Source organism: Uranotaenia lowii, chromosome 3 (assembly GCF_029784155.1).
Source record: "Uranotaenia lowii strain MFRU-FL chromosome 3, ASM2978415v1, whole genome shotgun sequence".
NCBI classification, from domain to species: Eukaryota; Metazoa; Arthropoda; class Insecta; order Diptera; family Culicidae; genus Uranotaenia; species Uranotaenia lowii.
This window is the reverse complement of record NC_073693.1, coordinates 195,992,706-196,008,786: the sequence shown is the minus strand read 5'-3', so window position 1 is coordinate 196,008,786 and position 16,081 is coordinate 195,992,706. Positions and strand designations below refer to the sequence as shown.

Here is a 16,081-nt window from a genome sequence, read left to right as displayed (position 1 = left end):
CACTTTTCTTATGCTCCACAGAATCCATAGTTGGTTCTGCGTTCTGCGGCATGAGACCAACAAGTCGAAGGTTTAGAGTTCGAGACCAGTTTCAATGGAGCAAAAACAACAAGAGAGGGGAAAAATAGCTGGCAAACATCGGGCATACATCGGTCATCATTATTTTTGTTTTTTTTTTTTTGGTGATCCGTCAATTGACGTTTCATGGCAACTTCGCTGATTAATTTCTCCAAATGTCGATGTTTAAGAGCTGAACAGCAGCTTCTCCCTGAATTTTGGTTGCCTTCTTTCAGCAAGATAGCTGATTTAAAATTATAACGAAATAGTGTTTCAGCGGTTGTTCAGCGAAAAATGTTTGTTGGGTTCTCTTGGCTAGTGATGCTTGCACTACAAAATCCGAATCAAGAATCACCTTTACGTTTAGGTGCCGTTCTTTTTATAGGCAATTTGTTTGTGCATTTCGCGGAAAATGGTCTACAATCGAAGTAGTCCGTTTTTCCGATTATCTCATTTTACTTGTCCGTCACTTGATTCTGCATGTTCAGAATCATTGAACTTTTTGACTGTTCTGTCTCATCTGTATCCTACACGTCTAAAATAATTTTATTAATGGACCGGTTGCTACCGAATAACTTTATTGGTACCGAGTGTGATGTGCTGCTGATAGTGATATAATTTGAAATAAGTCGGCCGAATAATAAAATTAAAGTTTTAAACATCAAATTTCTTGAATTATTTTCACCAAACATGACATTTCCTGTTTCCATGAGACCCTCTTATGAAAAGCGAAAATTTCTTATTGGAGTAGGTGTTCATTTCAGAATTCATTCGCGTCATAAGACAATCTTATGAATTTCATTAAATTTTCTTATGGCGCCACTTCATAAGAGAATCTTATGGCATATATAAGAGTATTTTTCTGAGTGTAGGCGTTCATCTTCAGAATTCATTCGCGTCATAAGACAATCTTATGAATTTCATTAATTTTTCTTATGGCGCCACTTCATAAGAGAATCTTATGGCATACATAATATTATTTTTCTGAGTGTGGTTGAGTGTCGATGTCTATCGGAATGAAGGGAATAGTTCTCCCATGTGATCATAATCATTTTTCTTGGTCTATTTCTATTCCCATCATTTCATCTTACGGTAGTTGGAATCAAGTTTGGATATTTTTAAGCACGGCAAGATTTGCATTGCCTTCTCATATCCTGCACGGGTTGTCAGTTATGATGAGAAATGATGCGTTTGCCGTATTTGGATATCCAGCCAAGTCCTACCGGGAGACAAGGCGAATTTTTTTCGTATGTTTTTCAATATCGATTTTCTCTTATCTAGTCCCTGAAATTTCATCTAACACGGTTGGATTCATTTCTCTACAAAAAAAAAATAGTTTCGCTGACTGAATGTTTGAGTCAAGACCCATCTCTGGGTCGCAGTTTAAAAATTGATCTTTAAAGCTTTAATGTATGAGCCGTATCAAATAGTTATAAAAAAAAGAGTGTGCCATCTGTTTAATCTGCGGTAATCTCTTTGGAAAACATTGATGCTTGCTGACGTGTCCGACATTTTCTCAGTGTGTGATTCGGGTTAGCCCTTTAGCTTTACACTCTTATTTGTTTACAGCTAATTTTTTTTTTCATAAAAAAGTAAATTATTTTAAGTGTATGTATACATGTACGAAAACAACATTTTGTTTTGAAGTAAAACACGTGAACTTAACAACTGAACGAGAAATTACTTAGCTTACAAGAATTTGTATCATTTATTAAAATATGAGTTCGAAGCGTGGTGACCACGGTAAGCGAACTAGGGCTCAAAAGCACCAGAATACCTTTGCCTTCAAAAATGACTTGCATGACAAGCATACTCCTTTGATCAAACTGATCAATAATTTGAACGTATGTGAAGTTTGCGAACGTTGCAAGGAACAGATCGAATGGAAAATCAAATATCGGAAGTACAAACCGCTAACTCAACCGAAAACATGCAACAAGTGTAACGAGCGTAAGGTCAAACGGGCCTATCATGTGTTGTGCCGAGATTGTGCTTTGAGCAGTAAATGCTGCGCCAAGTGCCTGAAGGCAGCCGACGAAGTTAATATCATTCCTCCGGATCCAACCGACGCGGAAAAGCAAAAGCTGAAGGTAGAAATGGACCAGCTTATCAAGTCACTTCCAGAGCGCAAACGAAGAACATTTTTGCGTTACATGAACAAGGGTAAGAAAAACGAAAAGAACTCCGAGGCACAGGAAGATTCAGATTATGAAAATGAAGGAGTAACGGTTAAGGCCAGGAATAAGATTGACTATACGCCCAGGACTCGCGAGGAACTGATGGAAAAGTTCGAGCAGCTTAAATTAGCGAACAACGAAGACGATGAAGGAGATGATCTGTTCACCGATGACGACGGCGAAGATTATGATGATTTCAGCGATGATAGTCTACCGACTTAATTTTCTGAGCTTAAAGCAATGGTATGGTTGCACTTTGCACTTATTCAAACTTCAGTGAATTTATCTACTATTCATTTTCAATCTATTAATAAATAAAACTTGTTTATCCTACCGTTTTGGCGAATATTCATCAATTGAGAAATCGTTAATTAAGTCGTACAATTTGTCAAAATTTAAACTTACACAATTGAACTTGGATATACTTTCTCAAAAGCACTATTTTGCTTTGAAATTTTCAAAGCAATAAATAGATTTCGATCAATCCAATAGCAACTACGTGTTGCAAGTTCCAAAACGCAAATTCGATTGAATTTTTTGGAATCCAATTTTCCGCTCTAGATGCAAACACGATGCCAGACCTTAAAAATTTTGTGACACACTGTATTACTCATTATGAACCTTATTGGTTTAGAATACTGTTTGCTGCTAAAAGCAACAACATTTTTCAAATAAACAAGATGCGACATGCATATGAACTTCAAGCTTTAATCTCTTTAATAATTACAGTTAGTTGAACAAACAACAGATGTATGTGCACTTGGATTCCAAAATAATAATGGCTGGAATAAACCGTCATGCTTCCATCTTCTGGTCATCAATACGGAGGTGGTCTGAACATCCCCGGCATAGGCATCGACACCGGTCCTATTGGATAGGGAACACCTGATGATGGGTAGAAACCACTTGAAGGAGGATACGGAGCCATTCCTGGAGCAGGTAAACCGTGCAGAGGAGGCTGCATCGATCGTTGTTGATTTATGCCATTACGAACTAGTTCGGTCATCTTTTCTGCCTTCAGTTTTCGACTGTGCATCGTTTTCCGTGAGGTCATAAATTGATCTAGATAAACGTCGATGGAAATCTCATTATCGAGAAATTGTTTGACAATCTGTTCCGATTCTTCTTCGCTTTCTGCAGCTGCTGTCTGGAGCAAGGCCAGAACAGTGTCTGGATTAGTTCCATTGGATTTGGATTCTAAAATAGATTATATTACGAACAATTCAAAATTTTTACTTAGATATATTCACTCTCATACTTAGTGCTTCTGACTTCTCCTTCACAGCATTGGCCAGGACTTTTCCTTGCTCGGAAAGGTCATTCACTCGGGATCGTAATTCAATCAATTGAGGTTCTTTTTCGAGATTACCCTCGGCTCGGCTTCGATTGTTGTTCAGCACAGAATCTTTTTCAGCTTCTAAAGTTTCGACCTAATTATGATTGATCATGTTTGTTAAAATGATGAGAACCAAAAGATGAGTCAGGCGAGAAATAGAATAATGAAAAACCAATAACAAACTTACAGCTTGATTAACTCGTTCATCCAGTTTAGCATCGTCGTTTAGCAGATCCTTCAATTCATCCGCGCTAAGATTTGGTAACTTTTGAAAAGTCTGATACAAATATTGCTGATACATTTTCTTCCACTTTAGGTATCACGAAGTATTTGTAAAATCAATCAACAATCAACTTTTTTTCAGATCTCCATTAACTAGAAAACACAATTCACAACAAATTAAACTTTTTGCTCACAAAATTGACAGTTTTCTCTCTGAGCGCTAAACCCAAGGTATATTACACTTTTACTAAGGTGGCGCAAAAGAACGTACTCTACGAACCTGCGTAAATTTTTATTAGCAGCAAATTCATAAGCAGCAAATATTTAATAAGAAATGATTCATTAAGGCATGTGTATTTAAATAAACATAAAATTAAAATGCACCTAAAAACTAAGCCAGATCAAGCCATTAAGAAAATTTAGGAACTAACAAAGTTTAAAAAGATACACGCATAACAAATAAATGATTTCTTTATGTTAACCGTGCATTTTTCTACATGTCAAATTATATAAACCTGATATAACGTTTGTTTACCTTCGTTTCCCGAGATTGTTTTGATATTTTACGGACAGGATGTGTAATATTCGTAGCAGTTTCTAAATTATTTTAAATATATCGTCGGTATCTAACATGAATACTCTAAAAACGGTATCCGGTATCTGCTCTATACTGAAACTGGCACAACATGCCGACACGTGCCTGAGCTTGGGCACGGCCTATCCCATAATTCAACGGTGTATCAGCATCTACAAAATTCTACAAAGCTCACATTACGATGCCCTTGGCATAACTCCAAATTCAACCCAGAACGATATCAAACAGGCATACTACAAACTCTCGAAGCTGTACCATCCAGACAGAAACGAAGGAAGCGAAAGTGCGGCAGAAAAATTTCGAGCCATTACCGAGGCCTATGAAGTTTTGGGAAACTACCGCCTGAGGAAGTTATACGACAAAGGAATCTTACACACCGCGGGGCGACAGTATAGTCAACCTTCAGCGGTATCAAAAGAGCCGGAAGAGGACGACGCTCAAACACGGTTCTATAAAAAACGAATGACTCGAACGCACGTTCCGGATGCATCCGGGCGAACGCCGATTTACGATTTCGATGAATGGGCTCGGAATCATTACGGTAGTAATTTCGAACGGAGACAGAAAGCGGAACAAAAATTCCGAGAAAGACAGGAAAGAGATAGCATAATCAACACGACTACTACTCAAGGGTACGTGGTATATGCTGTGGCGGGTCTTGCAATGTTGTACTTTTTTATATTTATGCATGAAAGGTCCTACGATCAACCGAAAGTGGTGGCCAAAGAGCCGCAGAAAAAGGACTAGTTATCAAGTTTGTTGTTAGTAACTGTTAAGGTGTATCCTAAATTGATGTAAATATATAACACTGAACAAATTGAATCCGATTCTAAACTCGTACTGTATTTCATTATGAAGCATTCAAAACTTCCAAAGAACGATCATGTGAGGTTTGTCTAAAAAATAATCGATAAGGTAGCAAAACAACATTTTTTTGACTACTTACTGATGAAATGCATAAACAAACTATAAACCGCCGCAAAAAAGAAGTAGGTATTAAAATACAAACATTTTTAACAGTACTTCAGGAAATGTTAGGGAAAAATTACACTGCGTGAAAAATTTCCACATTAAAAAATACGCAAACGTGGTTTTGTTTGTATCAGTTTAAAAAAATACCATTGGGTCATAAAGCTTAATGGTGACTTTCAATAATAATGTCAATACAAAAAACAAGTTGAGAATCAAATGTAGATAACGCTACAAGCACGTATTCTGCGCACTGTAATATATCAATGAATGCAAATTCAAAATAATTTAAAAATAAACTGAACGAATGTATTCTCAAACATTATTTATAATAATTTCTACCCACTATATTAAAAAAAATGTTAAGTGAGAAAATGCGCAGAATAGGGCTCGGTCATAGCATATACTTCATAGCTGAAGCTTGTTTTCATTCCATAAAAGTTTAAAAACAATTCGGTGACATGCCTTCGGATAAATAAATATTAACAACCGTTTCAAAATAAGTATGAAGATATATAAAACAGGTTATATGTACAAACCTTAGAATCTTCCGCTACGTTTCCTCGCCGTGTACCTAGAATCTTTACGGGTGTCGTTTCCTTGCTGCCTTCGGCGTTCCTTTTTCTGCAGAACCCATTCACGAGATTTCTTCAGCGGTTTTCCTCGAGCATTTTTGGCAAAATCTCGCTTCCGACTGTAACTAACTTGGTCCGAGCTCTCTTCAGTGCCCAGTGCTGTTGGAAGCTTGGCTACACCTCCGGTCATCAGCACTAGGAAATATTTTTTGGCCTTGGATGAATTCGGATAATCCACTACAAGACCTCCATAGAAACCAGCCTTCATTGCTTGGCTTGTAACTAGTTCAATTTGTTCAGAGTTTTCCGGGTAAAACTGAAACACAGCTCTGGCGTTACGAGTCTGTGAAAAATAATGATAAAATTAAATGTTTTTTAACGTTTCATGAACCTCATATTTTTTAAGTCTGGAAGACCGCTAGTTTAATTTTTGAACCTTAAACCTTAGCGTTAATATCTTTTCCGAACCAGAAACTTGTAGGAATTTTAAAACGTGTACCTAGCGATTTTTACTTACCAAACACGAAAATAGTGTGCTGAAAAACTGGTACAACCGTTTGGAGGGCACGTGTGATTTTTTGTCTGCGTTGCAGAGCCACTGCAGGGCTGATATCGAAACGGCGCCATCGAAGGTGCCAGCTTTGAACGGCATTCCCTGACCCATATCGCCAAGTATTAAGTCACCTTCGACTTCCCGTTCCAACGCAACATCCAACATCGCTTTAGATATATCCACACCAATCCAGGCATGACCTTGCTCTTCCAACACCTCACCCGACAGACCGGAACCACAGCCAATGTCCAGAATAAGATGGTTTTCATCTTCCGGCAAGACCAGCAACTCGATGGCTCGTTCACACATTTCTACCTGAATATCGATGATACGGGTGTTGTTCGTATACTTTCGAGCTTCTTCTTCGTTGTAGAACTGTAAACAAACAATATTTTCAATAATTCAACATTATAGTGATCCATTGAACTTACGATTTCCGGTGGAGCCAAATGCTCCGGCCGCCGTGCCATAGTTAAATGTTACTTTTCACGATTTCGGTCTTTTAAAAAAGCAAAATAGATAATTTTTAGTTTTGCAGCAAAATCAACTTTTGAGCTGAGCACATGGGACAGCAACGACAGCAAGTTTGTTTCAATTTGGAACAAACTACACGGTTGTGAAAGAAACCCCAATGTTGGTTAAACTTTCCAAGTATATGCTAGCTTGAGAACTCCTGACCACCCACCGTCACCCAACGGGCTAACTTGGCGCAATGGTTGTCAAAACAAATAAAAGAAAAGTTGCAAAACGGATCGAATTTTCAGATCTGAATTTGTTTGCTCTGTGTCGAGTTTAGGATTCGTCTGGTGATAAATGTTTAGATTTTCGCGTTAAACCCAACTAAATTCATCTTAAAGTTATTCAAAATGCCGGTAATTGTTGTAAATTATCGTAAAATGAACCCATAATAGCTCAAACCTTATTATTTTAGGAGGAAACAAAGTCAGAGGGAGAGATCGAAAATGTTCGTGTCGTCGTGCGAGTGCGTCCGATGGATAAAAATGAAATCGATTCTGGATCACAGAATATTATCAAGGCAGATAAGTGCAATCGGTCCATCACGGTTTTTAAGCCCAACGCCAGCCCAAGTGAACCACCTAAAGTTTACTACTTCGATAATGTGTTTGGAGAAGAATCGACTCAGGTTAGTGAAACGTGCATATATTAGTTTAGTTTTAAGAAGTTATGACATACGTAAATTAGAAGCAAACGGTAATTATTTTTTGAAAAACTTACAAATTATTTAAAAATTATTATGATTATAGGTATTTATATTCAATACAAATTTTCGAATATTCATCCTAATGTCGGAGCAATTTTAGGGTGGTTCATTTTTATTATTAAATTCTGAGAGATAATTATTTTGGAGACCCGATTCAAAGTATCTCTTACCTCGAAAATGTTTTGAAAATTCTCTCAATTTGAATCAGAGAAACACATTTTTTATTTATTATTTTCTATGAAAAATTTTTTGGTATTATTGAAAAATTCTGCTCAGCAACTTTTCGGCAAAAAAAGTTAAAGGTACACCGGGGTAGGGAGACCTTGTCTATGGCCGGACAACATTGATATCTTTATCAATGTTAATTTAACATTTAATTATATAGGTTAGTAGGGGAGGGGGCCGTAATAGTCGCGGCAACTCAACGGTTAGAAAAATTTACTAAGGAAGGGGAAAAGGATAACAAAAGGGTCGTATTCGAAAACAGTTTCCATTGGGGTCCGGTGGTGGCCTTCTGTTGCTGTTGTTACGATCGCAACGGGGTTTGGCGGAGATTTCCATTTTGCCATTGATATCTCGAAAACAAGTATCTTTGAAATATTTTTATTCCGTCTCCTGCCTGAGTCAATGTTCCGAAAATCAATCATTTGCGATTCGTCATGCTTTACTGCATTCAGAGCCAAAAAATCGAAGCAGTCAATTCCTTCCAACCAATGTCCTTCTTTAACCAAATCATATAAACAATCATGCATACGGAAAACTAAAGTGTTGTTGCTGAACATTGTCTGAAAAAAAATTGAGTCTTACAAGTTTTGTAAGAGAAATCCCCATTCAAGTTGACAAGCTGGTTTGTAATATTTCTACACAGCAAATTTTTTTTTGCTGGAAACCAGCAAAATTTTGCTGGTTTTTGTCCCGCTGACTTTCCAGCAAAATTTCCAGCAATTTAAATTGCTGGAAAAAACAGCAAACGTTAATGCTGGTTTCCAGCAATTCAAATTGCTGGAAAATCAGCAATCCAGATTGCTGGAAGCCAGCAATTTCTTTCAAAACAACCGGCTGTATTTAGTACCAAATTTATATTTCAATTCTAAATTAAATATTGATTACTGCCTGTGTTTATAATGAGCAATGTTCCCTGAGAAAAAAAAAGAAACAAATGAGCAATGAAAAAGAATTTGTTTCTTTCATTTTAAAATTATGTTTGGATTTATTTCCAAGAACTTATTTTTTAAATTTTCCAACACCGGCCCTGGAGTGGCAGCTTTGTGCCAAAGTGTTGATCATTCGCCACCTGAGAAAATTTTTATTTATTTTATTTAATGATCCCGCGCCGATCCTCCGGTGCATAGGGCCGTGGTAAAAGACCTCCACTGTTGACGATCCGGAGCCAGCGACTTCACCTGGTCCCAGTCAAGATTCTCGTCGACAGTTCGGATTTCAGCGGCTAGGCTTCGCCGCCACGAGTTTCTGGGCCTGCCTCTTCTTCGATGACCTTCTGGATTCCAGTCAAGCGCCTCTCTGCAAATCTCGTTTTCATCTTTTCGCAGCGTGTGCCCAATCCATCTCCACTTACGTTCCCGAATCTCGATTTCTAGCGCCCTTTGATGACACCGGCGATGTAGTTCCTCATTCGAGATCCAGTTGCCAGGCCACCAAGCGCGGATGATGTTCCGCAGACAGCGGTTTACAAATACTTGCAGTTTTCGCGTCGTCACCGCATATGTGCACCAAGTTTCGCACCCGTACAGCAATACGGATTTGACGTTTGAGTTGAAGATTCGGATTTTTGTTCGTAGAGAGATCTGGCGTGACCGCCAGATGTTTCGGAGACTCGCAAACGCAAATCGGGCCTTTCTGATCCGGGTTTCGATGTCTTTCCTGGTACCACCATCAGGCGTTATCTGGCTACCAAGATACTGGAAGCACTCCACTTTCTCAACTTGTTGCCCAGCTACCATGAAACTGGAGGGATTTCCTGTGTTGATCTCCATTGACTTGGTCTTTCCGACATTGACTTTGAGACCTGCTGCCTTGGAACTTTCGGTGAGGTCGTCGAGTTTGCTCTGCATGTCCGGTTGTGTTTGGGCGAGCAAAACAATATCGTCAGCCAGGTCAAGGTCGTTCAGTTGCTCCATTGTTAAAGGATTCCACGGCAATCCTCGGTTCGGTGCACAGTCGATCGATCCAGTCAGAATCTCATCCATTACGATGAGGAAAAGTAGCGGTGATAAGATACATCCTTGTCTCACTCCAGCAGTTACCGGGATTGGTTCGGACAAGACACCATCGTGCAAGACCTTGCACGAAAATGCCTCGTATTGTGCTTCGATGAGATGGACTAGTTTCTCTGGGACCCCTCGTCGCCTTAGAGCCGCCCAGATGTTTTCATGATTAAGTCGGTCGAATGCTTTTTCGAAATCAACGAACACCAGCAGAAGAGAGTCCTGGAATTCGTTGATTTGTTCCAGTATGATTCGTAGCGTTGTGATGTGGTCCACACATGATCGTCCGGATCGGAATCCAGCTTGTTGCCGTCGGAGTGTAGCGTCGATTTTCTCCTGGATCCTGTTCAGGATCACTTTGCAGAGTACTTTGAGGGTTGTACAGATCAACGTTATGCCTCGCCAGTTACCGCACTCTGTCAGGTCTCCTTTCTTCGGGACCTTTACAAGGATACCCTGCATCCAGTCGGCCGGGAATGTTGCAGTATCCCAGATGTCAGCGAAAAGACGGTGCAACATTTGTGCTGACAGGGCAGGGTCGGCTTTCAGCATTTCAGCAGGGATGCAATCGATCCCAGGTGCTTTGTTGGATTTCATGTTTTTGATTGCCGCTTCTATTTCAGCCAGCGAAGGCGCTTCCGAGTTGACGCCATTTATGCGACTTACTGTTGGCGCTTCAAGCTGCGGGTTCTGTTGGCCATCGCTATTCGTGACTCGGAAGAGTTGTTCGAAGTGCTCAGTCCATCGTTTGAGCTGATCTGTTCGATCGGTCAATAACTGACCTGCTCGGTCTTTCAGCGGCATTCTTGCATTAGTCCTTGCACCACTGAGGCGGCGAGAAATGTCATAAAGTAATCGGATATCTCCATTGGCGGCGGCTCTTTCCCCCTCTTCGGCTAGGGAGTTTGTCCAGGCTCTCTTGTCTCGTCTACAAGCTCGTTTAACTGCCTTTTCCAGCTCCGCATATCGTAAGCGGGCGGCTGCTTTGGCTGACCCGGTACATGCCTGCTCAATTCCGACTTTCGCCTTTCTCCGATCATCGACCATCCTCCAAGTTTCATCCGACATCCAGTCACTTCTTCTTCCACAAACTTTACCGAGAGTACCATGGCTCGTCGTGATAAAGGCATTCTTGATTCCACACCACTGTTCTTCGACTGTTCCGTCTGTCGGCAGCTCCGAGGCTCGGGATTCTAGCTGTTCAACGTATGCCCTTTTCACCTCTGGATTCTCCAACCGGCGGACGTCGTATCGACACCCGACTTTCTCCTCACGCCGTTGGACACGCGCAACTCTCAGTCGTATCTCGCCAAGGACGAGGTGATGGTCAGATGCAATGTCTGCGCTTCGCTTGTTGCGGACATCAAGAAGGCTCCTTCTCCATTTTCGGCTGATGCAGATGTGGTCAATTTGATTTTCTGTTCGGCCATCTCGGGATACCCAAGTGACCTTATGTGCTGGTCGATGGGGGAAGAGCGATCCACCGATCACCATGTTGTTGTTGCCACAAAATTCTACAAACAGCTCTCCGTTTTCGCTCATCTGTCCTAGGCCATGGCGCCCCATGATGCGCTCAAGGTCTTGATTGTCGGAGCCAATCTTTGCGTTGAAGTCGCCCAAATGGATTTGAATGTCACCCTTCGGAATTCTCTCTACCACGCTGTTCAGTTGACTGTAAAACTGCTCTTTCTCCTGCAAATCGGCAACGTCAGTTGGCGCATAACACTGGACCATTGTAAGGTTTCTAACCCGTGTTCTAAATCTGGCTACGATTATTCTTTCGTTTATCGGTTCCCATCTAATGAGGGCCGCGTAGGCCTGCGGGCTTAACAGGAAACCAACTCCTCGTTCCCGAGTAGCGTGTTCTCCTCGTATGCCAGAGTAAAGCAGGACTTGCCCGGACTGTGTCTTGTGTTCTCCAGTATTAGGCCAACGGACTTCGCTCAGTCCCAGAATTTCAAGCTTGAGGCGGCTAGCCTCTCTAGCAAGTTGTTCCAGTTTGCCTTGTTGGGCAAGGGTTAAAACATTCCAAGTTCCAATTCGTGTCCGTGTTTTCATGCTAAAAGTCGTCGCCAAAGTTCCAGATCGGTCATTTCTTTCGGATTCCGTAACAAGTTATGAATCGGGAGCAGTAGGTTGTTAGCCTAAAGTCCCTATCCCGCGATGGGGCTGCCATCTTGGACTTAGCTGGCGGGAGCCGCATTTCATAAATTCAGCCGCTTGCTGCAAGACAGACGCTGTTTGAGCCGCCCCTGACCTGGAGAACAGACGCTCGGTTGTTGTTGCACGCCGCCCCTGACCTGGGGAACAGACGCGTGCGGCCACCTTCTCAGTCTGCATGCGACCAAAGCATCCACCGGGGTTGGGTACCCGATCTCCGCTTAGGTTACTCGCACCCCAGCCGGCACCGCGGGGAGGTAGAGATAGGAGTTGTGAATAAGAGGTGATATGACCACTATGGGGTCTCGTGTTGCACATTATCCACCGTTTACCAGCCACCTGAGAAAAGAGTTCTGATTAATATCTTTATGAAATCTGTCCAATAAAAACTCACCCTTGACTTATGTCTGGTTGCTAGAATATAGAGGAAAATAAAAATAATTATATTAATCTAACCAAATTCGTAAAATAGAGTCTCACCTTATTTCAGCGTACGAAAACAAACAAACTCCAATGTGACAACTCGATTGCTGATTTTCCAGCAAACTAGATCAATTGCTGGAAAGTCCAGCAATTTGAAAACCGATTGCTGATTTTTCAGTAAAAATGACAAGAACCCAACCGATTGCTGAAAAATTCAGCAATTCGAAAACCGATTGCTGGTTTTCAGCAAACATTTGGATTGCTGAACGTTTCCAGCAATTTTTTTTGCTGGAAACCGAGGCAAAAATCTACTGTGTATAGAAACTATACCATTTTTTCTACAAACCACCTTTTACCTCAGAAAATTTTTTAGTTTAAGCGATTTTGACTGGTGATTTCAAAGCTGTTTAACCATAAGGGTGCGTCGTTTCGCAACTAATTTAGAATTTTTGGTCAAAACATAGGGCAGATTTTTTGCCGATTTTGGAAATGAGATCTAGGGTTTTGATTTGCAATTCTTTATGGAAAAACACGAAAATGTGATCGGAGAATGTTAGGTACTCTTTTTGGTTTTTCTGGAATATTTTGTTCTCATGAAATGCAAATGAAATTTCAATATATCACGCAGCAAAAAGATTTTTTTTCAAAGAATTTTATTTTATAGTATTCCGTCTCACGACATAACTTTACGAACATCCCAATAAACATTTTGGCTGCTTAAGAACGGCAATTCGCTGAACAAAAGCTGAGCTAAAGCGTAATTGCTGCTTCAGCTTAATGTTTGAATAATGACAAACTATAACCATGTTTCAGCGTTTAAAGAAGTCTCAGTGCAGCCAATAGGAGGAGTTGAAGAGTTGCTTCCATAACACTATTTCAGCCTTTGTTCAACCATTCGCTACCATTGGAATTTGACAGACAGTGAACTGTGGTAAAATTGCCCTGCATGATGGCGGCTTGATTGGAATGAGAGGGGAATTTTTGTTTTCTTTATGCAATGATAGGTTATGTTCGGCTTTCGGTCTTTCGGTCAAGATTTACAACACTTTTTATGTGCTCTTCATCCAACGTTTCGAATTAATATTTATTCTTTTTCAAGGAACTAAAATAAAACATAAAGCATAAAACATATTTCTTATGGAACCAAAAAATGTTCACTTACTCGAACATTCGTGCTATAGTCTGAAACAGATGCGCTCCTAAAGCGTTCATCAATCGTCGGTTTCTGGCTATAAAATTTTAAATTTGAAATGGTTCAGCTCAAAAGTGAGGAGGATAGCGTGTAACTTACGTGCCCGGTACTATAATTTGGCCTGGGCGGCGGCGCCTAATCCGTATTCCGAATGACGTCCCGAAGCAACACTTTATCCACTCGACTCACAGTTTGTTATTGTTGTTTGGGTTTCTTCTTCATAGCCAGAAACCGGCGCCGATGAGTGCTTGTGAGCAGTCCGAGAGAGTGTGTGGAACACTCCGCCGTAGGAGATCGCTCTTCCGTCTGTGTCGTTCTGTATATTTACGGTATTCGGAGTGCTTTGAATATAGCACATTTCGAGTACCTCTAGATGCCGGCGGTGCTTGTTGGAGCTATCGAGAACGGTGGCTTTGTCGAAGTCGAACATGTGTCCCTGGTTGAAGCAATGTTCAACAACGGCCGATTGTCGTAGCTCTCTGATGGCTGGGTCTGATGCTGTGGACCCTGAGGCGATGATTCGGTTCAATTTGGTGACGTCGCATTTATGCTTGGACATTCTAGTACGAAGTTTGTAGCTAGTTTGCCCAACATAAACTTTTGAGCATGTCTCGTTACGGTCGGATGCGCCTGCGCACGGGATGTTGTATACCACATTGGAACGATCGATCGGTTGTATCGGATCCTTAACCACAGGCAGTAGGCTGCGTATTGTATGTTGTTGCGTGGTGCCGATGCGTACTTGCGGATAGTCTGTTTTCAGTGAACGAACTATGTTCGCAGTTAGGCCGTCGATGTTCAGTATGCAATGAGATTTTTTTATGATTTTTTTTTTATTATTATTAATATTATTATTTATTTTTTCCTCGGACAGGGAAAGCCCGCTGGAGTTAAGCTTCTCTCAAGCCTCTTCTCCAACAGGCACAAAACCCTGTCAAAACAATTTTAACAATTCGTTTACAACATTAGGTATTCCAAAATATGTATGAGCACTCCAGTGAGCGAAATAATGCTCTGTGAAGGAGTGCTTGGCACTTTTCATTTGCTATTTCACAATTTTATACAATATAATAGTGTGTTACACTTGTATTATACATATTCGTAGCTTTTTGTGGCTGCTGCGGTGGTGCGATTCTGATGGGAGGTGGCGGGTGGCGGGTGGGTGGCGGTGGTTTGGAGCGGCGTTTGGGCGGCGGTGGGCTAGGTGGAGGGGCGAGAGCGAAAAGATGATATTAATAAGACGTGTGGCACAAATATTTTTTTAGCGGAGGAAGCGGTTTATGTTCTGCTTGCAGATCGATAACAGTTGCGCTTTGAATCGCGAGGGCGTTGAAGACCGTTTCAGGGTCTCTGGCAGGTTGTTATAGAGTTTACTGGCAAAGTAGCTGGGTTTCTTTTTCCCGTATTCCGTCCTTACACGGGATAGGCGGAGATGATTTGCGTTTCTGGACAAGCGGTGCGACGCCATTCTCTCGAGGCGCAAATTGTGGTGGGATTCTCTGCTTGTCAGGAGTTTGTGGGTGAACATTAACGTTTGGAATTCCTGGGCACCTCGTATTGGAAGTACCGAGTTGTTCATGCCATATAACAACTCAGAAGGATATAAATAAGGCAACTTGAAGATAGTCTTGAGGACACGGTTTTGCATGGTTTGCAGTTCCCTGAGGCGGCTTTTACATGCTTTGCCCCACAGCGATACTAGGTATTGTAACCTCGAGTGGAAAAGCGCGAAGTAAACGTTTTTCAGCCAGTGAGTAGGAATAAACGCTGATATTTTCCATATTGCACCACAGACCGGAGCGAGTGTTCGTTTCAGTTGCTCTATGTGGGGTGACCAGCATAGAGTATCGTCCAGAAGTAATCCCAGATATTTGAACTGGCGCACTCGTTCAATAATCGTATTACCTATACGGATTAATGGCAGCTGTGGTATGGAGCGACGACCGGAGTTGAACAACATGTACGATGTTTTTGATAGGTTGAGCGAAAGCAGGTTACAATCGAAGTATTGCTGAAGGACTTGCAGGTCATTACCGATCCATTCCACTATCTGGAGGGGGTTGGAGTGACTATATGATATTATGGTGTCATCTGCAAAGAACCGAACTTTACCATGTAGGTTCAGTTGTGGAAGATCGTTGATAAAAACTAGAAACATCAGCGGACCTAGGTTACTCCCTTGTGGTACTCCCGTTGTAATGAATTTTTTGCTACTTGAGTGTCCTTTCAGAGACACGAATTGTTGTCGATCTGTTATGTAGCTCTCAATTAACCGATGAGGCTGACCTCGTATGCCATACCAATCCAATTTTTGCAACAGCAAGGCGTGGTCTATTGTGCCGAATGCTTTCCTTAGGTCCAAAAACAGGGCACCG

General features: G+C 41.2%; 5 protein-coding genes across 5 annotated transcripts; 3 read left to right on the top strand and 2 right to left on the bottom strand.

The window, feature by feature from the left end:
- Window positions 1-1,668: 1,668 nt before the first annotated feature.
- LOC129757963 (uncharacterized protein C9orf85 homolog) lies at window positions 1,669-2,554 on the top strand. The gene has a single exon (XM_055755376.1). The coding sequence runs from the start codon at window positions 1,776-1,778 to the stop codon at window positions 2,454-2,456; it is 681 nt and encodes a 226-aa protein (XP_055611351.1). The 5' UTR covers window positions 1,669-1,775; the 3' UTR covers window positions 2,457-2,554.
- A 374-nt stretch (window positions 2,555-2,928) lies between these two features.
- LOC129757964 (uncharacterized) lies at window positions 2,929-3,998 on the bottom strand. The gene is made up of 3 exons (XM_055755377.1): window positions 3,758-3,998; window positions 3,493-3,664; window positions 2,929-3,431 (listed from the first exon to the last, which is right to left on the bottom strand). The coding sequence occupies exons 1-3, from the start codon at window positions 3,869-3,871 to the stop codon at window positions 3,052-3,054; spliced, it is 666 nt and encodes a 221-aa protein (XP_055611352.1). The 5' UTR covers window positions 3,872-3,998; the 3' UTR covers window positions 2,929-3,051.
- A 305-nt stretch (window positions 3,999-4,303) lies between these two features.
- LOC129757962 (dnaJ homolog subfamily C member 30, mitochondrial) lies at window positions 4,304-5,221 on the top strand. Its single transcript, XM_055755375.1, has one exon. The coding sequence runs from the start codon at window positions 4,424-4,426 to the stop codon at window positions 5,132-5,134; it is 711 nt and encodes a 236-aa protein (XP_055611350.1). The 5' UTR covers window positions 4,304-4,423; the 3' UTR covers window positions 5,135-5,221.
- A 674-nt stretch (window positions 5,222-5,895) lies between these two features.
- Window positions 5,896-7,089, bottom strand: LOC129757961 (probable 18S rRNA (guanine-N(7))-methyltransferase). The gene is made up of 3 exons (XM_055755373.1): window positions 6,916-7,089; window positions 6,449-6,859; window positions 5,896-6,274 (listed from the first exon to the last, which is right to left on the bottom strand). Exons 1-3 carry the CDS (start codon window positions 6,952-6,954, stop codon window positions 5,897-5,899), a joined length of 828 nt encoding a protein of 275 aa, XP_055611348.1. The 5' UTR covers window positions 6,955-7,089; the 3' UTR covers window position 5,896.
- Window positions 7,090-7,197: 108 nt separating this feature from the next.
- LOC129752984 (kinesin-II 85 kDa subunit-like) lies at window positions 7,198-7,652 on the top strand. Its single transcript, XM_055748775.1, has 2 exons — window positions 7,198-7,356; window positions 7,416-7,652. The coding sequence occupies exons 1-2, from the start codon at window positions 7,351-7,353 to the stop codon at window positions 7,650-7,652; spliced, it is 243 nt and encodes an 80-aa protein (XP_055604750.1). The 5' UTR covers window positions 7,198-7,350.
- Window positions 7,653-16,081: the final 8,429 nt, after the last annotated feature.

Bases quoted from the DNA above. Each gene is read 5' to 3' on its own strand.
- LOC129757963 (XM_055755376.1), top strand. From the start codon at position 1,776: ATGAGTTCGAAGCGTGGTGACCACGGTAAGCGAACTAGGGCTCAAAAG.
- LOC129757961 (XM_055755373.1), bottom strand. From the start codon at position 6,954: ATGGCACGGCGGCCGGAGCATTTGGCTCCACCGGAAATC. The intron at 6,860-6,915 runs GTAAGTTCAATG...GTTTGTTTACAG, and splicing joins ATTTGGCTCCACCGGAAATC to TTCTACAACGAAGAAGAAGC. The intron at 6,275-6,448 runs GTAAGTAAAAAT...TATTTTTCACAG, and splicing joins GCACACTATTTTCGTGTTTG to ACTCGTAACGCCAGAGCTGT.
- LOC129757962 (XM_055755375.1), top strand. From the start codon at position 4,424: ATGAATACTCTAAAAACGGTATCCGGTATCTGCTCTATACTGAAACTG.
- LOC129757964 (XM_055755377.1), bottom strand. From the start codon at position 3,871: ATGTATCAGCAATATTTGTATCAGACTTTTCAAAAGTTACCAAATCTT. The intron at 3,665-3,757 runs GTAAGTTTGTTA...AATCATAATTAG, and splicing joins ATGAACGAGTTAATCAAGCT to GTCGAAACTTTAGAAGCTGA. The intron at 3,432-3,492 runs GTATGAGAGTGA...AATCTATTTTAG, and splicing joins GGAGAAGTCAGAAGCACTAA to AATCCAAATCCAATGGAACT.